Source organism: Musca domestica, unplaced genomic scaffold, assembly GCF_030504385.1.
Source record: "Musca domestica strain aabys unplaced genomic scaffold, Musca_domestica.polishedcontigs.V.1.1 2, whole genome shotgun sequence".
In the NCBI taxonomy this organism is placed as follows: domain Eukaryota; kingdom Metazoa; phylum Arthropoda; class Insecta; order Diptera; family Muscidae; genus Musca; species Musca domestica.
Genome location: NW_026712249.1, coordinates 38,938,538 through 38,963,837, shown reverse-complemented (window position 1 = coordinate 38,963,837; position 25,300 = coordinate 38,938,538). Strand labels below are relative to the sequence as shown.

Genomic DNA, 25,300 nt, shown 5'->3' with positions numbered 1-25,300 from the left:
AATTTAATTGAAATATGAAAATAAATTTAATAAATTAATTTCATAGATAAAAACAGAAAAATAAACGAAGAGAAAAAAATGACACCTCGAACCAACTCACAACTCTCTAAAGAAATCGAAAAATGAATTAAAAAATAAAAACAAAAAATAAGACACCATGAGAAAAATAATAAAAATTCCAAAGAAAAAATGACTTAATTAAATGGGAAAAAATAAACCATTTAAATTAAACACAAAAACGAAAGGAAAGAATCTACAATTAAAAAAAGTATTATTTAATAAATTTATTTATTAAACAAAGAACGACATCACAACACAATCTCCAACCAACCAAAGAAATCCAAATTTAAATTTTTTTCCTAACTTAACAACATCTGAATAAAAATAAAACCATCCACCATTACGATCATCATTATGTTCGATCTACCACCAAAATGCCCGGCATTGACCAACAAATTGACGGGCATTTTCGGTTGGCGTCACACCTACAAAGTTTCGGCCAAACACGAGGGCATCCAACATTCCTATTTACAAAAGTCCTACTCCCTGACACTGCCCACGAAGCGGCCACCCTCACCGTATGGTTATGTAAAGGTAATTGTTTTTTATTATTTTAATTAAATATTTGAATATTTACAAAATGGAAATAAAAAAAAACCAAAAATGTCAAAGAAGGAAATCCCCGACCCCCTCTACCTAGAAAATGGCGCCAGAAAAGTAATTCGAAAAAACACTTGATAATATTTCCGGTTTCCAAGAATAGAAATAAATAAAAAATGGTAAACAACTTTATTTTGGATTTAAAAAAAAGTAACAACGTTGTTCCCATTTTTGGTTCTGCTGACATTTTGAATTTGAACAAAAATAATTGGCTAAAAAATATCAATATGAGATCATGAGTCAATTTGAACAAATATAATAGACTAGCAAGTGCCCGATACTTCATCAGCGAAAAGTCCGCCTTGAAATTTTTGATCCTTTCCAAATAGTTCGTGTTAGGCCTTCTTAGTACTCAAAATTCAGTTTTACAAATATTTTTAATCAATCATACATCGTACAAAATTTTCAAACTTTCAAGGTTCTACATATATTTTTTCAAGTTTTTCTGTTTTCGGAAAGAATAATAGAAAAATTTAAAAAAGTCTTCGAAATCGTTTATTTTGAAGTTTACCTAGAAGGATATTAGTAGAACCATTGCACAATGGACCCACACCCAATTTTTCTTTCCAAAATTATTTTAACGTCCCCATTGTGATCTCAATATCAGATTTCAGAATCTCAGCTCTATCGCTCCACCAACTACCAAATGTAGTAACATTTAGTACGAATATTCAAAACAAACTCCATATTTCAACCTCAGAGACCAACAGTGACCTTAATATCAAATTTTTGTATTTCAGCTATTTAATTTCCAGTACCACATTTTGTACCATTTAGTAAATTATAGTACCACATCCTTCTCTCAAATACAGAGGCCAACAGTGACATCCATATCAAATTTTCAGGATTACAACTCTATATCTTTACCCAATATCAAATTCAATACCATTTAGTACTTTTCGTACGATTTCCAAACCACCTCCATATCTCAATCCCGGATACCAACGGAGACCTCAATATCAAATTTCCGGATTCCCTTCAGCCAATACCCTTTTAGAACCATTCAATACTTTTTGTACAATTATAGTACTCATTTCTAAATCCACCTCCATATCTTAACCACAGACACCATATATGCCAAATTTCAGGATTCCAGCTCTATCCCTTTACCCAATATCAAATTGAGTGCCATTTAGTACTTTTCTTACCATTTTCAAAGCCGCCTCCATATCTCAATCCCAGATAACAACGAGACCTCAATATCAAATTTAGAGATATCCATTAGTCAATAACCTTTTAGTATAATTTAGTACTTTTCGTACAATTCCAGTACATATTTCCATAACCACCTCCATACCCACAGACACCAACAGTAACATCGATATCAAAATGTAAGAATTTCAGCTCCATCCCTTCATCCAATACCAAATTGAGTACCCTTTAATACTTCTCGTACAATTTAAAAAACACCTCCATATCTCAATCCCAGATATCAACAGAGGCCTCAATATCAAATTTCGAAATTCCATCTTTATCCCTTCAATCAATAGCCAATTTAGTACTATTCGTGCAATAATAAATCGCACTTCCAGAACCAGCTCCTTGTCTCAACCAGTAGTATACATTTCGAAAACCGCCTCCAAACCCAAATACCAAGAGTGACATCCATATGAAATTTCAAGATTTTCAACTATTTGCCTTCACCCAAAACCAAATTTAGTACCACTTAGTACTTTTCGAACAGTTATAGTACACATTTCCCAAAGCATCTCCATATTTCAATTTTAGCTACAAACAGAGACCTCAATATCAAATTTGAGGATTTCAGACTTATTCCTTCACTCAATACAAAATTTAGTACCATTTACAACTTTTAGTACAATGTTGTACACAGTTTTAGAACCGTCTCCATGTCTTAATACTAGATACAAAATATCAAATTGTGCAATTTTATCTCTTTCCCACCTTCGTATCTTAACCTCAGATACCATCAGTAATCTAAATTTCAAATTTCAGAATTTTATCTCTATTCCTTTACTCAATACCAAATATCGTACCAACACTTTTGGTACAATTTTTGTAAACATTTCCGAAACCAGCTCCATATGCCCTGGCTACAAATGAACAGTAAACCTAACACCAAATTTCAGATTTCAAGTATCCAAAACCAAATTTTACCAAACATTGTACTATTTAGTACTATTTCGTGCACTTGTAGTACATATTTCCAAAATCTCCTCTCTTTGTACTGCCAACGGGGACCCCAATACAATATTTCAAAATTCCGGAGTCAACCGTTCATCCTAAACCAAAAGGTTCCCATTAAGTACCATTTAGTACAATACGCACACATAGTACAATTTCCAAAACTACCTTTATATATCAAACTTACTTTCCGATCTTAATTTTCATACCAAATTTCTTGTTTTTAGCTCTATCCGTTGCAGACCTCCGAATATAATACCATTCCGGACTTTTCGTACAATTATAGTACACATTGAAATCACCTCCATATTTCCAGACTACAAATGAAAATTTGTTCCGATTTCAAGCACTTATAACATATATTCATACCAAATTTCCTGCTTTTGTTCTATCCGTTCCAGACCTCAGAAAAACTTCCTCGAATTTGTTCATTTCATTTTGTTGTTGTAACTCAGTCGAATTCGAGTGCGTGCCCTCCTAAGAGCAAACTAAAATCAAGCAAACTAAATTTTTCGATGTCGCTTGAATATGAGTGAGCATAATTTCCTCTTTATTGAGTGGGAGCAAAATTCGTTTAAAATCGAGCAGAATCTACTCTTACCGAGCGTTCCTATAGATTTTGTTATACCATTGTTTCATTTCTGTATACGTGTATTTTTCTGGACAAGATCACATTCCCTCTTCTCCTCGGACCCCACTAATTTTCACTCTTTGAGCAAACTTTTCCTCTATTTTGAGATATTCTGCTTCCATTCTCATTTTTCAAAACAGGAGTGACTAGGGAGTGCTCCCACACAAAACAGGAGTGTTGAGAGCAGACTCCGTAAAAAACTGCCACTCTTCTAGCAATCCTACTCGCGAGCATGTTTCGCTCTCTAGAGAAAATGAGCAAAACTGTGCTTGATTGTGATTCGTTTTCATATTACCAAATGGTACTATTTTAGAAATTTAGTACCATTTTAGGACTTTTCGAGTACTTGATGCTCGAACTTTCAAAAACCCTTATTTCTCTCTCTCATTTCAATTTTCAGAACAATACAAAGTATTTAATTTTTAGTACTTTTCGTACTCTTTTGGTACGAATTTCTACACACCAATACTGATCCCAGTGCAAAATTTCAAGATTCTAGCTTCAGCCGTTTCATCTGGGCGTTACTTCTCGGTCAGTCATTTATTTCACTATTTTTATATATACATAAATGGCTTATTAATTAATTCGTATAATTATTTATTAATTTTTTATTTATTGATTGATTGATTTTTTTATTTATATATTCATTCTATTAATTTATTTACTTTTCTATTTTTTTTATTTATTTTTTTTATTTATTATTTGAAAACAACACCTTAAATCTGTTGACCCAAGTATAAATATTTTCCAAAATCCAACAGTATTTTATTAATTGTCCCAGCTCCTCTATGATTTGGTCATTCCTTTTCCATTTTCCAATCAACATTTGACTCATTCGAAGCCGAATCGAAACATTATGGCATAAAGTCAAGCTAACCTCCCAAAAATCACTACAACCACTGAGAATTTACTTACATTTCAAAATTCAACTCAAACAATAACAACAACAACATATACTATGTGAAGCTATACGATTTTTCAATTTTCCCAACTTTTCCCCCTTCCTCCTCATCGCCTCGCCTTCATTGATGGATGGCTGGTTGGCTGAATAAACTGAAAATTGAAAACAAAATAAAAATCTCTCACAATGATTCATGATAGACAACAGCAACAGTCATTGCAACAACTATTTTGGCCAAAAGGTGAATTAACTTGAACTCAATCGCCTGATAACAACAATAAAAGCAACGAAAAAAATTCGCTACACTGCAAATGAAAATTCTACGCCAATTGTTGTTAAACCTCCACCACCACCTCATCATCATCATTATGGTTTTCTATTACTACTTGGCCATGTTTGGCCCAAATAAAACGCTCAACTTAATTTTGTTAAGAATTTCAAATATTTCATGTTCAAAAATATTTGTTCGTTAGAATTAGAAGAAAAAGCCAAACTAAAAAAGAGAAGAAATCGACAAGGCTTGAATTTGTCCAAATTCTTGAGGCGATTATTTTATGGTCCGCTGAATCCAGGCTGGTGTGAATTTTTGATTTTTGAAGTGTGGTTGTGTGTGTAGTGATGCAATTTCATGGATATTGTAGTTGTTGGAGTTTTGGGTTTTTTTCATTGGCATACAATTTTTGGGGCAGTAATGAGATATGGCATGTCGAAAAATGTGACTTTGTGACAAAAATACTGAGTTATCTCCAAATTGGAAAAAGTTAACAACATGTTTTCATGGAAAAAGTTTCAGTACCTGAAGTCATACTCATATGGAAATTCCAGAAATCCATGTTGAAACAATTTCGAGGGAGCCCACCAACAAAAAATGAGATTCTCTAGAAAAAATATATAAAAATTTACCATTTCGGAGGGGCAACCGGACCCTGGGTATTATATCATATATCATTTGATACGGTCAAAACGTGCCTTATCGAAATAACAATTTTAGTTCTCTTTTGACATCATCTATTTCAGGACATTTGGAGTCAATCGAAGGGTGTCTGGCTGGTGCACACGATAACTCACGAAAGCAGCATCCGGTTTGATCCAAACTTGGTACATCGTAATATTATTGTCAAATTTAGATCGAGTTCGGAAGTAGGCAACATCGGTCCACTCATTCTGGTACTTCCCCCACAAAAGGTTAAAATGTTCATAGAAAATAATTTACCTCAAAGAATTTTGTTTAAACCTGGAAAATCCTAATGCTTAGCACCCTAGGTTAGGTGCGAACATGGAAAATATCAGCCCATTCTATAAGGTACCTCCCTCACAAAAGGTCACAATTTTGAAAAATTTTAACTCTAATAAAATGTGAAACAAGAATTCGAGAGCCTTCAAAGCTCACACATCCCAATATTTCTACCAACATAAGATCTGGTGTGAAAATAATAGGTATCGGCCTACCCCACAATGGGTTAAAATTTGGAATAACCATGAAGCTCATAAAACGCGAAATGAGTACCTGATTTCTTTCAAAAATCGGCACATCTTAATATTTCAACACAAGATCTGGTGTGAAGATGATAGCTATCGGCCTTCTCCTTCTGGTACCTCCCCCACAAAGGTGTAAACATTTTGAATAAAAGTGATACTCATAAAACGTGAAATGAGTATCCAATTATTTTCGAACTCGGCACATCCCAATATTTCTACTAACACGAGATCTTGTGTGAGGTTAGTAAATCTCGGTCTAATCCTTCTGCTATCTCCCCCACAAATTTTTAAATAATCCATGTTTACAAAAGAGTAGTGAAATAACTGATTGACTGAGAATCAACGCCCAGACCAAACGGATGAAGCTAGAATCTTGAAAATTTGTACTACAAAAATGATACGAAAAGTACTTCTGAAATTTTAATAAAGTCACTGATGGAGTGCAGGATAGAAGTACCAAAAGATATTTTTAAATTCTCACTTTAAGGCTACGAAAAGTTCTAAGTTCTAAAATGGTACCACTTGTCGGTACTATGCGAACGGATAGAGCTAAAAACTTGAACTTTGGTGTGTAAATCAAGGATGGAAAGCAAGCTTCATATATCAAGGTGGTTTTGGAAATGTGTATTAAATGTACGAACTGTACTAAATAGTATTAATTTTTTTCGAACAGTTTAGCTTGGGCTGAACTCATGAAGCTGGAATTTTGAAATTTTGTATTCGGGACCCTGTTGGTGATAGGTTTGTGATAAAGAGGTGGTTTTGGAAATGTGTGCTATAATTGTACGAAAAGTACTAAATAGTACTTGAAAGTACTAAAATGTACTTTATTTGGTAAAATTTGATATTGGATGAACCTCTGAAATTTGCTATTAGGGTCGCTGTTCATGTGTAACTCGAGCATATGGAGGTAATTTCGAAAATGTGTATTATAATTGTCAAAAACTCCTGAATGGTACCGAACTTGGTATTGCATAAAGGGAGAGAGATAGTATTCTGAAATTTGATATTTAGATTACTGATAGTGTCTGTGTTTGAGATTTGGCGGTGGTTTGGAAATGTGTCCTGCATTTGTACGAAAAGTACTAAATTGTACTAAATTTTAAATTGGGTGAAGGGATAGGACTGAAATCCTCAAATTTAAAATTTATGTCTCTGTTGGTAACTGAAATTGAGATATGGAGGTGGTTTTGTAAATGTGTACCATAATTGTTTAAAAAGTACTAAGTGGTACTAAATTGGTTCTTGAGTGAAGGGATAGAGATGGAATCCCTAAATTTGATATTGAGATCTCCGTTGGTATCTGGAATTGAGATATGTAGATGATTTTGGAAATGTGTACTATAATTATTCGAAAAGTACTATGTGATACTACATTTGGTATTGAGTGAAGGCATTGAGCTGGAATCCTCGAATTTTATATTAATCTTTTTGTTGGTATCTGAAGTTATATGAGTTATGGAAATTGTTTTAAAAATGCGTACTTTAAATTTATGAAAAAGACATATATGCTAGTTAATTTGCTATTAAATAAGGGGATAGAGCTAGAATCCTGAAATTTGATATAGATGTCACTTTTGGTGTCTGTGGAGCTGTATTGATATATGTGTACTATAATTGTAATAAATAGTACCAAATTTGATAATGGGGCAACGTACATAGTTTAAATCCCGAAATTTGATATTAAGGCCTCTGTTGATATCTGGGATTGAGATTTTGTGGTAGGTTTGCAAATGCGTACTATAATTGTCCGAAAAGTATCAAATAGTACTAATATTGGATCACTGTTGGTGTCTAGGATGAAGAGATCTAGATAGTTTTTTTTAGGATATGCGTACTAAATGTTACTAAATTTGGTATTGGGTGAACGGATAGAGCTGAGATTTTGAAATTTAAGATCGAGTTCACTAGGGGGACTTTGAAATAGTTATGGGCAGAAAAATTGGTTGTAGGTCCATTGTGCAATGGTTCTTTTAATATCCTCTCCGGTAAACTTGAAAATGAACGATTTTGAAGACCTTTTTGTAAACATTTTCCTATTACTCTTTCCGAAAAAGGAAATTTTGAAAAATATATAGAACTTTGAAATCTGAATATTTTTAAAAATTTTTAATTGATTAAACATTTTTATCAAAGTGTACAAATTGTGAATTTTGAGTAATATCTAAAGTTTTAAGGTGGGACGAAGTAGTGGCCCTTTTGCTAGTCTCATATAAAGTGAAGGAATTAGTCGATATATAGTCCAAATTTGGCACATTGTAATATTTATGTAAGACTTCTTCGAAACCACCCCCATAAAGGGCCAAAGGTTTGAATAATCAGTACGCTGATTTTTAACTTTTTTTTATTATTTATTAATTTTTTTCTTTTTTTTTAAATTTTTTGCACTTGTCGCATACGTAAAAAACTTGTATAAAACCTATCCTCTCCATTAATTATTTTCTGAATAACAACAAAAGAAATATTTATTGCATTTTTACGCTTTTGTTGTTGTTTCGAGGGGGCCAAACTGGCTCACTACTGGTATTTTCTTGTTGCTATTTCTGATGATGGCTGGTTTCCTAGCCATATTTAGTCATGCCTAACACTGTTTGTGTGTTAACAATCTAGTTTTGGCCAAAAAATTGTGGTCTGGCTGCCTGGTTGGTGTCTATTTGTAATCTTCACGTTTTGGAGGTTTCTTTTGGCGGCAAACACACGCACACACACATCGACACTGAGTCACTGCACAATGCAACCAACTGCAATGCATGCACCCACATTTCGTTTCAATATGGAATTGATAGCCGCAACAACAATAGCAACAAAAGAAACCTTCATTTTTTTGTCATAATTTTTATTTGGTGTTAATGTTGAGTCACAATTTCCATTTCCATTTTTTCACCATTTTTATTTCTTTTTTAAACTTGAAAACAATAACAAAAAAAAACAATTTGATGATATATTGTTCCATGGTATCTGTGACGACACTGCTTTGGTTGGGGAGGCGTTGATGAAGATGTATCGCTTGGTGTGGATAAATCGACAAAAAATGTTAATTTTCAACAATTAAAACATGATTTTGAAAAAGCTTAATTTTTTACTGAGAAATTCAAATTTGTTAAGAGATTAAAATTTATAGCGATTTTTGGCATCTAAAATGAGGAGGCATTGGGTATTATTCCCCCATTGAAAGCCCACGTTATTTGCTTAATATGCAGTTTTCAAAAATTTTAAATACTTTTTTTAAATTCCAATTTTATTGAGTGAAATATTTTATTGAATATTCATCAAAATTATGGAATTTTTAAAAATACTTTTTCATCTATGAAATTTCAAAATTAGTTCAACGGCTTCTGATAGAACTAGCGTCACCTGTATGTCATACTTTTAGACTTTAAATCCTCTTTTTATACCCTTTTTATATACCCCTTTTTATATCCCTTTTTATACCCATATGGCTAGAGAGGTTATATATCATTTGATACGGCCAAAACGAGCCTCATCGAAATAACGGTTTTAGACCCTCTATCTCTTTGGACCAAATCTGTCTCAGGGCATTTGGATTCGATCTAGCGATGTCCGTCCTTCCCCGCCTGTCTGACTGGCTGGTGCGTGCGATAACTCTCAAAGAGAGCATCCGATTAGCTCCGAACTTGGTACTCGTAATATTATTATCAAACTTAGATCGAGTTCGGAGATGGGCAATATTGGTCCACTCCTTCTGGACCCTCCCCCACAAAAAGTATATTATATTTTCAAAGAAAATAATTTTCTGCACAGAAAGAGAAAGGATAATCCCATTTTGCTCCTACTTTTCATATCCCAATAATTTCGTCACTCCATCAAGTACCTCCCCCAGAAGGGGTCAACATATTGAATAATTACAACTCTTATAAATTGTGATGTAAGAGTCCAATTGTCTTCAAATTTCGCACATCCCAATGTTTTTATAAACCCAAGACCTGGTGTGAAAATGGAATATATCCGTCCACTCCTTTTGGTACCTCCCCCACAAAGGGTCAAAATTTCGAATAATCCTAAAGCTCATAGAGCGCGAAATTACCATCCGATTCCATTCAGATTTGGCATATCTCAATATTTCTATCAAAACAAGATTTCTTATAAAGATGACAGAGATCGGACCATTCCTTCTGGTACCTCCCCCACAAAGGTTCAAAATTTTGAATAACCAAAACGATTATAAAATCCGAAATAAGCACCCGGTTCTCTTCAATTTACACACATCACAATATTTTAATTAAGACAAGATCTGGTGTTAAGATGGGATATATCGGCTCACTCCTTCTGGAACCTCCCCCGCAAAGGGAAAAAATTTTGAATATCCATGGAGCTCATAAAACGCGAATTACCATCCGATTCCATTCAGACTTGGCACATCCCAATATTTATATCAAAACAAGATATTTTATAAAGATGGTAGAGATCGAACCATTCCTTCCGGTACCTCCCCACAAAGGCTCAAAATATTGAATAACCAAAACGATTTTTAAATCCAAAATAAGTATCCGGTTCTCTTCAATTTACACACATCACAATATTTTAATTAAGGCAAGATCTGGTGTGAAGATGGGATATATCGGCCCACTCCTTCTGGAAACTCCCCCGCAAAGGGTAAAAATTTTGAAAAGCTCATAAAACCCGAAATTACCATCCGATTCCATTCAGACTTGACACATCCCAATATTTATATCAAAACAAGATATTTTATAAAGATGGTAGAGATCGGACCATTCCTTCTGATACCTCACCCACAAAGGTTCAAAGTTTTGAATAACAAAAACGATTATAAAATCCAAAATAAGTATCTGGTTCTCTTCATATTTCAAACATCCCATTTTTTCTACTAATACAAGATCCGCTCCGAAGATGGGATATCTCGGCCCACTCCTTCTGGTACCTCCCCCACAAAGGGTTAAAATTTTGAATAACCAAAAGATTATAAAATCAAAAATAAGTATCCGGTTCTCTTCAAATTGCACACCTCATAATATTTTAATAAAGCCAAGGTCTGGTGTGAAGACGATATATATCTCTAATATTTTTCGAAACAAATCAGCGATTCTTTTAAAATTGGTAACCTGATCTCTGACATAAATATAGAATTTATCAGCTCACTCCTTCTGGTACCTTCCCACAAAATGTTTAAATTTTGATTAATAAATACATTTTAGATGCTTTATTCGGTACATCACGCACATTTCCTATCTTTCCAAAAATTATTGCATTTCTCATGAAAAGGAGAAGTAGTCGATATATCCCAAATCTGGTACATTTATATAAGGCTTAGGTCAGATACGAAATGGACAACTCCTTTGGAACCGACCCCATATAGGGGTCACCAATTTGGATAATCGTAAGACAAGTCAAAGTATGTTAAAATAAACAAAAATTGGCTGAGGATATACATCTGTCGGTAAGACCGACTGATACTTTTTAACATTTTTTTATTTTTGTATTTCATTTCCAAATCTTTTTTTTATTTCCTCAAAAAATTTAAAAAATGTTCTCTATTTGGATTTATTTTTTATCCCAAAAAAATACATGCCTTTGAGGCCCATTCCGGCAAACCCGTTTTTGGTTACAGTTCTTTCCATATTTCCAATAAAAAAAATTGGTTGCCAATTTTGGTGGCCAGTTCGCTGACTGTCGCCAAAAACCATGACCATTGACCACAGAAGAAACATTAAAACTTCACCATTGGCTACTTAATATTCCAGGCTTGTAGATGGCAGCCCGGCCCAGCCAAACCACTGAGGCTTCAGACTTCCTTTTTATCACCACCCATCAAAACAAAAACAGTGATGAGCAACAGCTTGCCATGTGGAAGTGACGACGACGACACGAGTCAATAATTTAAACAAGTCACGTAGCATTTTTATTTTTATTTGTTTAATAAACAAATGATGACTATTATATACTAATTTCCCCTCTCTCTCTTCTTTCTCTCCCTTTCTCTTGTAGGATCCCGATGCCTGGGTTTCGGTACATCATTTACAGACACAATGCGGTATCTTGGACCCGGACGACTGTGTCCGTGATGTGGCCGATGATCGTGAATACATTCACGCCAGCTTTGAAGATTCTGGACCGGATCCAGGTGTGCCACAGGGTGGTGGAGATGGAGCCTCGGGCAGTTCATCCGTTGGCACAGGATCACCGGATATTTTCCGTGATCCCACAAACACAGATGCACCCACCAATGGTGGCCACATCGATAACTCAACACCTCATATTGAGGTGACGAGCACAACGGCATGCCCCATCACAGGGTTGGGCCTACAGGTTCGACGCAGCAGTGATCCAAATTTATTGGCCTCCCTTAAGGCGGGGGAGAATGGCAACAAACGTTGGTCTGCCGCCGCACCACATTGCGGTGGTGGGGATTCACCCGACAGGGTGTTAATGGAAAAAACTGGCTATCTACCCCCTCAATGGGAGGAGGAAGATGATGGGGGTCCACATCATGTACAGGCTGCCCATGCCGCCCATCAACCCTTTGCCCGTTCGGGACGTTTATCAATGCAATTTTTGGGTGACGGCACCGGTTACAAATGGATGGAGGCCGCCGAAAAGTTGCAACAACAAAATCAATACCCCTCCGCCACACAACAGGCCTCAGGTCAACATCATTCCCAACATGCCCAGCAACAGACAAATTTCTTCTCCAGCAAATCCCTGCCTCGAGAGAGTACCCGCAAAGAACCCCTCGGACAGGCCTATGAATCGATACGAGAAAAAGACGGAGAAATGCTTTTACTCATCAATGAGTATGGCAGCCCCCTAGGTCTGACCGCCATACCGGACAATGAACATGGCGGTGGCCTGCTGGTCCAACACGTCGAACCCGGTAGTCGCGCTGAGCGTGGCCGTTTGCGCAAAGGAGATCGCATACTCGAAATTAATGGCACCAAACTAATTGGCCTTACCGAACTTAAGGTACAGGAATATCTACGCAAAGCTTTGGAAGCTTCAGAGTTAAGGGTGCGCGTAATACGCGGCAATAGCAGCAAGGATAGTAAATATCGTCGCCGTGACTCGAAAGTGGCTGAAATGATTGAGGCCGAAGAGAAAATGTCTACAGGTGTAGAATCGAAAGTGGCCACAGTATCGCCCACTCGAAAACCCCATACCGCTCCCGTAGGAGCTTCACTACAAGTGGCCAACACCCGAAAATTGGGCCGTAAAATAGAAATTATTTTAAAGAAAGGACCCAATGGTTTGGGTTTCTCCGTCACCACTCGAGATAATCCTGCCGGTGGCCATTGTCCCATATACATTAAGAATATCCTACCCAAGGGTGCAGCCATTGAGGATGGCCGTTTGAAACCGGGAGATAGACTATTGGAAGTTGATGGTATTCTTATGACGGGTAAAACACAAACAGACGTGGTCTCCATTCTGAGGGCGACCCAGCCGGGTGCCACAGTCCGCTTGGTAGTTTCCAGGCAAACGGAATTGGCCGAACCGGAGGAAAGGGAAATCGTAAGTATTTCACAATTTTAGTAGCTAATAAATTTCAAGTTTTTATTCCGAAATTGCAGAAAAGAAATAAACGATTTTGAAAGAAGGTTAAAGTTCGAGACACATCTGCTGGCCTTTTGAGAACTTTTTTCGAGAGGAAATGACATCAGATTCGAGTATTTTCATGAAATTCAAAAATCTAGACCAGAAAGTCTTCTAATGGAATATTAGAAGATCTCATAGAAGACCCGAAAGTCTTGTAATAAATGACCAGAAGATCTTTCTATAGGGTGCCAAAATGTCTTCTTGGAGAAGACCTGAACGTCTTGTCATAAAAGACTGGAATGTCTTCTCATAAAAGACCAAAAGGTATTCTTATAGAAAACCAGAAATTCTTCTTGGGGAACACCAGAAGGTCTTCTTTTAGAGGTCTAGAAGATTTTGGAGAAGACCCAAAGGTCTTCACTTAAAGGCCACAAAGTCTTCTAATAGAAGACCAATAGGTCTTCTCATGGAATACCAATAGGTCTTCTCATAGAAAACCAGAAGGCCTTCTCATAAAAGATCGGAAAGTCTTCTCATATAAGACCAGAAAGTCTTCTCATGGAAAACCAAAAAATCTTCTTATAGAAGACCGGAAGATCTTGTAGAAAACCAGAAGGTATTTTTGTAGAAGACCAGAAAGTCTTCCTGCGGAAGACCAACAGATATTATTGTAGAAGACCGGAAGATAGTCTTGTAGAAGACCTGAAGCTCTTCTTGTAGAAGACCAGAAGTACTTCTCATAGAAGACCAGATGGCCTTCTCATAGAATACCAGAAGGCCTTCTTATAGAATACCAGAAAGTCTTCTCATAGAAGAAGAAAACGAAGAGGTCTTCTCTTTAAAAGACCAGAAAATCTTCTTGGAGAAGACCAGAATATCTCCTTCGAGAAGATCAGAAGGTCTTTTGGAAAAGACCAAAAGGTCTACTTACAGAGAATACTAGGTCGTCTAAAAGTCTGCCTGGACCTTTAGTGTTTATTTCATCTATGAAAAGACTACCTGGAGCTCGAGCTTCAGCTCGTCTTTAAAAAGACTCCCTGATGTTCAGCCTCAGACTGCCGACGATTAAGTCTTCAGCTCATATTTTTTTTTTTAGGGTTCAGCTCGACTTTATAGACTTCCCGTGACACTTCAGTTCAGATCTCAGCTTGTTTATAAAGGATCCCACTGGGCGTTCAGTGTTTGGTTTGTTTAAAGAGACTCCCTATCCCTGCAATATTCAACTCATCTATCAAAAGATTGATTGGCGCTTCAGCCTTCAGCTCGTCTTTTAAAATATTTCCTGGTCATTCAGCGTTCAACTTGTCTATAACGACTCTCTTTGGCCCTTCCACCGTCAGCTCGTCTATAAGAAGAGCTTCTGGGACTCCAGTGTTCAACTCGTCTATAGATAGACTCCATTTCCTTTCAGTCTGTAATTAGTCTACAAAGACTCGCTTTTACTTCACTTTGCAGCTCGTCTATAAGGACTCGCTGCTGCACTTCATGCTCAGCTAGTCTATAAACCTAGGGCTAAGCTAGTCTTAAAAGACCCGCTGGACCTTCAGTTCACTTAGAAATACTCTTAAAAGATATTAAACCCCAGAAATTTGTAAAATTTGACTTTTTGTGAATCGGTGCCAAATTTCCCCATTAAAACTCAGTTTAGGAAAATGTTGTCAGAGACAAAAAAAATCTCCACAAAATTCCACGAGAGGTCGCCGGCGGTATAAAATCTGTAATATAAAATATACCATCAATATTTCTTAATCAAATTGGCACATTTCGTATTCATGTTGATACTAGCAATGCTGCTGCACTTTTCCGGAAAAACGTGGTAAAAGTATCATAAAACTTGCTTTTAGCCAAAAAGTGTCAGAGGAATAAATGTTCCTCATAAAATTTTACTATAGGTCACCGAAGATATGAAATCGATATATATAATATATGCCAAGAAAATATAGGAATCAAATTTCATCAAAATTTACTGTTTTCCCTCAAAAAGAATTATTAGCTTTTTTGGAGTTGGAAGTGAATTTTTTAATAAAACTCGATTTTAGACGAACAGAGTCAAAGGAAACAATGTTCCTCATAAAATTTTACCAAAAGTCATTCAGATGTGAAATCTGTATATATAATATTTATCAAGGAAAAGGCGGAATCAAATTTCGTCATATTTCTCTGACTTATTTCCAAAAAATTAATTTGAACCTTTTTCGAGTTGGGGGGTTAATTCTTAATAAAACTAAATTTTAGGCGAAAGGTGTCAAAGGAAAAAATGTTCCTCATCAAATTTTACTATAAGTCACTGAAGATATGAAATCTGTATATATAATATATATCAAGAAAATGTTGAAATCAAATTTCGTCATATTTCACTGACTTATTTTATAAAAATTGATTTGCACGTTTTTTCGATTTGGCGATGGATTCTTAATAAGACTTGATTTAGGCGAAAAGTGTCAAAGGAAAAAATGTTCTTCATAAAATTGAACTAAAAATTACTGATGATGAGAAATCAGTAAAGTAAATAATATTCCAAAATATTTTTCTTATGGGTTTTAGAATAAACTATATGTGTAGAAGCATTGGCCTCAATAACTCATTTCATAATTGACAAATTTGTTAAACATTTTGTTTCCTCTTCTTTTCAGAATTTCGAAAACAAAGAAAATGAATTTGACTCACCCCCGAAGCCACCGGCACCTGTTCTACCACAAACGCCACACTATGAGGTAAAGAAGTCGCAAAGTGCCCGCTCCCTCTTCGAACAACATCAGCAGCATCAAAATCACAATCTAAATGAATCTCAGCATTTTATTGATGCCGGCAGTGAATCGGCAGCGTCAAGTGTAAGTTTTGAATCTTTTTTCCGATCATTAAATTATTTTTCTAATCCAAATTTTTTTTCTTTTTCTATTTTGCATGCTACAGGACAGCCTACAAGCCGGCTTATCCTGGCGTTCTCGGGAAATGCTAACGCTACACATACCCGTACACGATACCGAAAAGGCGGGTTTGGGCGTTAGCGTTAAGGGAAAAACCACAACCAATTTGACGGGCTCTTCGAATGGCAGTTCTACGGGTTCCATGAAAAATGACGGGGATTTGGGTATATTCGTTAAAAGTGTTATACATGGTGGTGCCGCATCGCGAGATGGTCGTTTGCGTATGAACGACCAGTTGATAAGTGTCAATGGTGTTACCCTATTGGGGCAGAGTAATGCCGAAGCCATGGACACACTGAAACGTGCCATTGTCAATAATCCAGGAAAACATCCAGGCATGATAACACTGCAGGTTGCACGTAAAATTACCCGATCGTCGAGTTCGGGTGATATACTCGAGCACACCAATGAAAGTTCCAATACCAGTGAGAATAGTGGTGCCACGGTTATTTATTTGAGTCCCGAGAAAAGAAGCGATCACAATCGTAATGCAGCCGGTGGTTCATCGGCATCAAATGAAATGAATCGGTGGGTAGTTTTTTTTAACATTTTAATTAAATGTTATTCTAATTTGATTTTTTTTTCAATTTCCAGTTGGAGCAACCCCGTTTTAGATCGCCTAACCGGTGGTGCTTGCTCCGGCAGTTCAACACAAAAAGGCCGTTCAAATGCCATCACTGGAACGGCAACGGTTATGTCAACTGGCGGCGGTGGTGGTGGTAGTAGCAATGCGTCTGGCAAATCCAGCCAGAGTGGTGCTCATGCTCTACGTAATGAGAGCTATTACATGGCCACAAATGACACCTGGTCCCCAGCCAATTTCAATCATAATCAAAAGCTTATCAATAATTCTGTATTGATAGAACATGATCCGGAACCAACATCACCGTAAGTATTCAAATTTTTGGAGTGAATTCAAAACGTTTGAATAATGATTTCACATACCTTCTTTTATGGGTACTAAAATAATGGACTGATAAGTTTGAGAACTGAAAACACAGAGGAAGGATTTAGGATAAAAATCGATATTCGAGAAAAATTAAATGTCTAATCTGAGTAGGTTCTGTGGACTTAATTAAGAAATTGTCTTTCAATCTAAAATCAAAATAATCTAAAATTGAAAATGGGAACTGGTTTTAGATGTAACCCCCAAAGCCTTTGATTTAGTCGACGCCTTAAAAATTATTGCCTCCATAGGATTTGTGGCTATTGGAGTATTTTAGCCTAATCGACTGGGAAGTTCTGTAGACATAGACAGAAAAAGGGCGAATATGAATAGGTTCTGTGGACTTAATTAGGAAATTGTCTTTCAATCTGAAATCAAAACATATTGAAAATGGGAACTGGTTTTAGAAATAACCCCCAAAAGCCCTTGACCTAATCAACAGGGAAGTTCTGTAGACTTAGATAGAAGATAGTGTGGAAGTGACCCCCATATATTTGTACATGTAGTTCGTTTCAAAGTCTGTGCCTTCAAAATAATTTTCTCCATAGCTCGCAGCTATTGCATTATTTTGACCTAATCGACGCCAACTTTATAAAACAACAAATGCAAAGACCCCCCGAACCTTCCCTTTAGCTGTTTACCAAATAACGTCTCTCCTCTGCATGTATTTCGATTAATTAGAAGATCTGTCATAGCGAAGGCACAGAACTTTCTCGCAAGCTGTTGATTCCTCTAAATCAGGGCAAGTTTAATGCCAATATCGATACGCCTTCATTTATATGGTCTCATTGGCCTTATAATTCTTTATATTCCTTTACAGATCATTCCCCAATATTTCTGTTGCGACTTTCTTGCAACCTATAGATTGTTCGGAATATAATCTAATTCCATATTCCTAATTTATTCAGGGTCTATATTAGTGTACCGACTAAAACAATCGGTTGCTCTTTGATACCAGAGTTGCGTTTTTGACATTTTTTTCTGTGTCGATGAATACTTAGACGGTCATGGCACCTTCCGAATCACATTAGACGGTTATGGCTGAGAAGCTATCTTCAAATTCCTCTTCAAGTTCCTCTTGTTGCACAGAAAATTCTTAAATATACCCTTTTCCCCCAACGAGTATATCTATATTCATGACTATGGAATTCAGTTTGACTGCTCTGCCGAATTTAAATGACCTACCATTTTGAAATTTTCGGAAATATTGGAATTTTCGCCCCTATCAGTAAAGGAGAGTTTGGCCTTGTTGTTCGCCTAATTCAGCCTGATGCTCCTTGGGCGCACGTTTATCAACGTGGTTTCATTTGAACACTCCCGGTATCCTGCCGGTATGCAATGATAATCGTATGGTCGAAGGGCATCCTTGTATTAGGAGGTCTGTCTTTAGAAACATTTTGCTTATTTAAATGCTTTAGCTTTTTTCTGGTCATCTTGCCAGTGAGGCTGTCTCAGTCCCACAAAATTGGAAATAGATTATTGGGATTTGCAGCTACCCTAGGATGCTAACAGTTCCTAACTTATCATAAAGTTTGGCACAGTCAAACCTGCCTCCCATTTACCTTCTTATTTTTAATCTTTCCCCTTTATCTGTTTCTTTTCCACATAGTACCCTACCACATAGACCAAATGAGTCTATTGCCTCCAGTATAACCAACAATTCCTCCAATGGAACCCAATCTGCCATTAGCAGCGGAGGAGCTACAGGAGGACCACAAAATTTCGATGCCACCTATTCATCGCAGTTGAGTCTGGAAACAAATTCCGGTGTTGAGCATTTCAGTCGTGATGCTTTGGGCAGACGTTCTATATCGGAAAAACATCATGCCGCTCTGGATGCTCGAGAAACAGGAACCTATCAACGCAACAAGAAATTGAGAGAAGAACGTGAACGGCGTGTGGCCCAAACGAAATCGGCAATTTATGGTTCAATGGAATCATTGACGGCAAGAATTGCCGAAGCCAACTCCAGAATTCCCGGCTATAAACATGCCAAAACCAACTCGGGAATAGAACAACAACAATTGCAGTCGGAATCTAGAGATCAAGTTGGCGATTTGGGTCCTTCGTTGGGTTTGAAGAAATCCTCATCGCTGGAATCCTTGCAGACCATGGTGCAGGAGATACAAATGTCCGATGAGCCAAGGGGTGGACCAACAACGTTGAGGGCTCCCCGGGGCAGGGGTCGGGAGGAGAGTCTAAGAGCTGCTGTCTCTAGTGATCATGATGTTAAGAGTAAGTTTTTGAGAAGGAATTTCAATTTTCCAAGCATTTGGATTAATTTTTCGTTTTGTATTTCTAGAAGCTAAACAAACCTGGCTTTTGGAAGATGGCGACCCCTCCGAGGGTGGTTTTAATCAACGCAATGGTCCCTGTCAATCCTCCTTGAATGATGGCAAAAAATCTCGTGCCAAAAAGCCGGGCATTTTGCGTGGCATCGGCTACATGTTCCGTTTTGGTAAAAATCGCAAAGACGGCGTCACACCGGTCGAGTCCCAGCCTCCAATTACAAATAATGCGGCCAATGAAAGAACTCCAGCCAATAATCAAATTCCAGTGGCAGCCTTGGCGGCTTTGGATCGTAATCCCAAATTGGCACCACCAGCCTATCAACCTCCACCACCATTGCCGCCAGCCAATGCCAATGGTACGGGTGGCGGAGGAAGCAACAGCAGTGAAGCCATGGCGGCAGCCTTAGCTGCTGGTATCCATCAAAATGACATTTTCAATCATCGCTATCAACACTATTCGAATTATGAAGAACTACACAATCATCATCAACAAATTAGGTGAGAGAGCGTTACAGTATTTTTCCAAAAAGAAAATTCATTTCCCAAAAAAAATGTTCATGTCCCTAACCCACCACCCTGCATTTTAAACAATAGCAAACACATATCCTCAGTTTCATTTCATTTATTCTCACTCTCTCCCTCAATGTTGTTTAATGTTTTCGGTTAAGGTTACAACACGAACAACAACAACAACAACAACATCACACAAGGAGTGGTTTGCACCATCATTATTATTAGGAGCCATCCAAGAAAACCTAAACGCCAACATCATTATTATTTTTTTGATGGAAGTGAAAATACTTTGTTTTCTAAATTTTCATATCCTTTCAAGAGAATTGAATTTCATACCCTGGAATTTAATCACAAACTACTAATACTCATGCAATATCATCCAAATATTTTTCATAAATCTCAAATTGTTTTGCAACTTTTTTTCTCTCTTCTTTTTTGTCTCACCACTACTAATCTACAAAACAAACATTTTCGATATCGAAACAAAAAATTATAAATTTATATAAATTGTACAAAAAACATCTTATTTCCTACTTATATTTTCAACACCCTCACCACACACACACACACATCCTTATACACCCAAAACCAAAACTCGAAAAAACGAAAATCTCAAAATCAAAACAAAAAACACTAATAGCGATGATAACTGCTCAAATAGTGATGTTTTATCGGAATCAACCTTAGAATGCATGCGTCAACAGGTTCTATGGCAGCGCCTTAAAGTCGAAGCAGAAAGGTAACATATACAACAAATCTTACCATACCGAGATACATATCTTTTGTTCCTCTAATGCATTGTTTTCAATTGCTTCGATTTGATTTTCTTTTTCGAATTTACTGCTTCTATTTTTTAGATTTTTTTATTTATTTTTTAAAATTGTTTGCTTTTGTTGTTAAGCTTTGCATGTCTTCACTGCCATTAGTATTCTTATTTTTTTGTTTTTTTTTTTTTTTTTTAATTTGAAATTATATTTTTTTTAATTTATTTTTTTAATTTTGTTAGTGATTCTTATGCATTTTAGCCCTTAAAGTTTAGACACAATCTATGCCAATACATGGGGCAGTCCAGGTTTTAATTATTTTAAAGTATTCTAAGAAATATGTATAGAAGTCTGTATATCCGATTTATGACAAATAGAAGGAAGAGAGAGAGAGAGTTTGAAATTCTACCATGACTGTTTTCCTACTTCCTTAAACGTAGTTAATGCAAATTCTGCTACAGGGTGAGATGAAAAAACTGCAACCAACTTCAAACTGCTATCACTTCTAAGCTACTCGTCCGACTACTCTGTTAAAATTATTCCAATGACAGCTCATTATATTGTTTACAAGCGTACAAAAGCGTTTTGGTAAGGATTTTCCTGAAAAAAACTTATTCCTGATGGAATTCAAGCGTGATAGTGTGATTTCTTTATGTTCGGCTGGAAAACAACAAGTGGCTATCGTTAGAGTACTCCAGCATTTAAATGTGAATAAATCTTTTGTGTCTCGTACTATCGTTCGTTACCGTGATCCTGGTAGCGTAGCCCGACGTCAAAGAAGTGAACGGAAGAAACCAGTAACATCAGCAGAAATGTTTCGAAAAATAAAGAAGCGACTTGATCGAAACCCGCGTCGCAGTGGCCGAAAAATGGCTCGTGAGCTGAACATATCGCAATATTCCATTCGGCAAATATTGAAAAATGAGCTCGGGGTAAAGCCATTGAAATTCTAAAAATTCCAATAGAAAGAAAATAGTCTCAAATGAGCTAAGGAGTAGTTTCGCTTGGCCGAAAGTGGTGAACTGTCGAATTTGGTTTTCTCCGATGAGAAAACATTCCTTGTCCAGCTGTTTGTAAACAAACAAAATGATCGTGTTTACTTGCCAAAGAGGTCAGCCACCAGAACTCAAGCGCTATGAAAATCAAAAAAAAATTATGGCGTTTGTTGCAGTTTTTTATCTCACCCTGTATATACTGTATTTGCACTTTATTTATATTCGGTATTTTGATGTTTTTAACCACTACAACCTATGGCGGCAAATTGTCTATGCAGGTCCACGACTTAGTTTAGTCCCCATACAACGGTACCTGCCTTTAATCGGTATTTTGATGATATTAGCGGCATTATTCACCGAAATTGTTTCGAATCTCGTATATGAAGTTCGAAATCGTTACTACAGCCTATGACAGAAAATTACTTATCCAGCACCACGTCTTCGTATAGCCCCCATTTAAAGGTTTTTATTTGAGTGGTATTTTTCGACGGAATTTTTTATTGAAAATTTTCAAAATCCTTCCAAATAGTGGAGGGCAAAAAAATTTTTCTAACTTAGGCTCTGCATTCCTATTGAGTTCAATTGCCATGAATATCTTTTTTAGGAAGACTTCTATTTAGGTTTTGGGAAGCGAACTTAAAATTGGTACCCTTGACGAAGCTGTTACCACATACTGAAATTTCGGAACCCGGTATTAAACCATTTCAAAACTGCTTCAAAGGAAAATTCTTGGTTCTTGTTCTATGAAAATATACGAAAAAAATTTTTTTTTGAAAGTTTTTTAATACATTTTGAGTTTATTATAATTTTCCCCAATTGGACCAATGCATTCTAAGTTGATCTGCTGAAAATTGTATTTTTTGCAGTTACCTATCAGAATTTATGTAGATCTGTAGTTATCACTCTTTGCTTGGCTATTATGTTGCTTAACGACATATTTTCTCTACAGAAAAGTTGTTATCAGCAGCTTTTCTTTACAAAATAGTTGTTATCGACAAATTTTCTCCATAGAAGAGTTGTTATCGACAACTTTTCACTTTAGAAAAGTTGTTATCTACAACTTTTTTCTATAGAAAAGTTGTTATCGACAACTTTTCTCTTTAGACAACTTTTATCGACTTTTCTCTTTAGAAAAGTTGTTATCGACAACTTTTCTCCACAGAAAAGTTGTTATCGACAACTTTTCTCCACAGAAAAGTTGTTATCGACAACTTTTCTCCACAGAAAAGTTGTTATCGACAACTTTTCTCCACAGAAAAGTTGTTATCGACAACTTTTCTCCACAGAAAAGTTGTTATCGACAACTTTTCTCCACAGAAAAATTGTTATCGACAACTTTTCTCCACAGAAAAGTTGTTATCGACAACTTTTCTCCACAGAAAAGTTGTTATCGACAACTTTTCTCCACAGAAAAGTTGTTATCGACAACTTTTCTCCACAGAAAAGTGGTTATCGACAACTTTTCTCCACAGAAAAGTGGTTATCGACAACTTTTCTCCACAGAAAAGTTGTTATCGACAACTTTTCTCCACAGAAAAGTTGTTATCGACAACTTTTCTCCACAGAAAAGTTGTTATCGACAACTTTTCTCCACAGAAAAGTAATTATATAAAGTAGTTATATAATTTTTATATGACAAATTTTTAAAATACCATTTATTTGCTTTTTTATCCTGTTGTAGTGCTACTGTTGTCCATGCTTATTTTCGTATAAATATTTTACTCATTTCATTGAAAAAAAAAAACAAATATATTTTTCATTAATATTTTTAAATATTTATTTCTTATATTTTCATAAAAAAAATCGTATGTGCTTTTGCTCCGCCCGGCGTTTGTATATATAAATATGTAAAAAAAAAACAAAATATCAACATGGTTTGAATTGGTGGTGCGGTGCGCTTTCCCAACAATATATATACATATTTGTTATTGTAAATATAGTCGACGTCATCAACATTATCATTCGCAACGCAGTGCGCGCTCACAGGACATCAATATGCAAAACTATTCGCATAACAACAATCACCACAACAGCAATAGCAACAGCAACAACAACAATAACTTAAACACCAGTAGCAATAGTAAGAATAGCAGTATTCGCTCCACAAATCCCATCTATTACGACTATGAGACAGCACAACATAATCTAAGCCAAAGCTCATCATCAGCGGGCCCAAATAATCCCTCATTAAATGGTAGTTTCCAACATCGTACAGGCAGTATTAAACAACACAACAATGGCCATATAACGGTAAATGCCGGTCAACAGTCACCTTCTACGGCGGCGGCGGCAGCAGCAGCTGCTGCAGCGGCAGCCCAGGCCCATTGGAAATCGGCAGCCATGAATGGCTTCTCACCGGCCACGTTGAACAGTAGTGCAAGGTCACGAGGTCCGTTTGTTACGCATGTAACTTTGGGTCCCTCCAACAATAACAACATTGCTGCCGGGCAGCAACAACAGCCTACATATCAAACTGTGCAAAAACATCATCACAATCTACAGCAGCAACAACAACAGCAGCAGCAACAGCACCAACACCATTCCCAGTCCCAATATTCGGGACCCATTGCCGGTCCTCAGCACACGACGGCCACAGCATCAAAGGTGTGACTATAGGCAAACGTTCTTCGCCAGTGTCTGGGCGAAGACGTTGTTGTTCGTGGAATTAGCAGCAAAACGAAAATTACTACTTCAACCAAAACAAAAGTTAAAATTCCTTGTACGACTACTAGTGATTCATCATCAGCGGCGGCGGCAGCTGATCCGGTGGACTCGAAGCAACTTAGGACTGGCAATCGTGGCCCCAACGATGATGATGATAATGACGACGAAGATGATGATATTGTGGAAATTTTCTACTTTGCCACTGAATGTTGAACGAACGATGACAATTAGTTTTTTAAATGTAGGTGTAAACGAACCCAAAGGGATTGAATATTCAAAAAAATATAAAAACAAAATGAAGCCTTGATTTGGTTGATGATGTGTGTGAGTAAAGTTCGCTAAGTGGTAAGAATGTTTTATAAATATATATATATTTTCCAATACATACATAAATATATTCTTCTTCTAGAATGCTATAGAATTTGATTGGTGTCGGGATCAGGGATGAAATAAAATTATTTTAATGTTTGTAAAACTTTTCAGAAAGATGAGAGGGTTACCTTTTGATCCCGACACCAATCAGACTCCATAACAGCCTCCTTCAAAAAAAAAACTAATTATAAATAAAACCAAATTCTAATATATCAATATTAATTATTTTCTTATATAATTATTGTTAAATAAATTTTGTTGTAATTTTTTCTTGACTATAAATTAAAAAAAAACAAAGCTCACACACATACACATAAATGCGAATTATAAGCAAATATAATTATAGTATAAACACAAGTGCAAAGTTTTTTGAAAATCTTAAATTTTCAAAAAAGTAAAAATGAAAAACAAAAATCCTCTACTCTATATATATTGTTAAATAAAAAAATTATTTACTTATATAAATAATTATTAATAAACAACAAAACAATCGACAAACTTAA

At 36.3% G+C, this 25,300-nt stretch overlaps 1 protein-coding gene across 1 annotated transcript; it reads left to right on the top strand.

The window, feature by feature from the left end:
• Positions 1-284: 284 nt before the first annotated feature.
• LOC101888981 (partitioning defective 3 homolog) lies at positions 285-25,300 on the top strand. Its single transcript, XM_059122158.1, is given in 11 exon segments — positions 285-594; positions 11,781-13,301; positions 15,959-16,156; positions 16,239-16,780; positions 16,847-16,921; positions 16,923-16,971; positions 17,004-17,140; positions 18,808-19,433; positions 19,501-19,987; positions 20,643-20,741; positions 23,702-25,300. Coding segments are annotated over 11 exon segments (4,584 nt in total). The 5' UTR covers positions 285-414; the 3' UTR covers positions 24,372-25,300.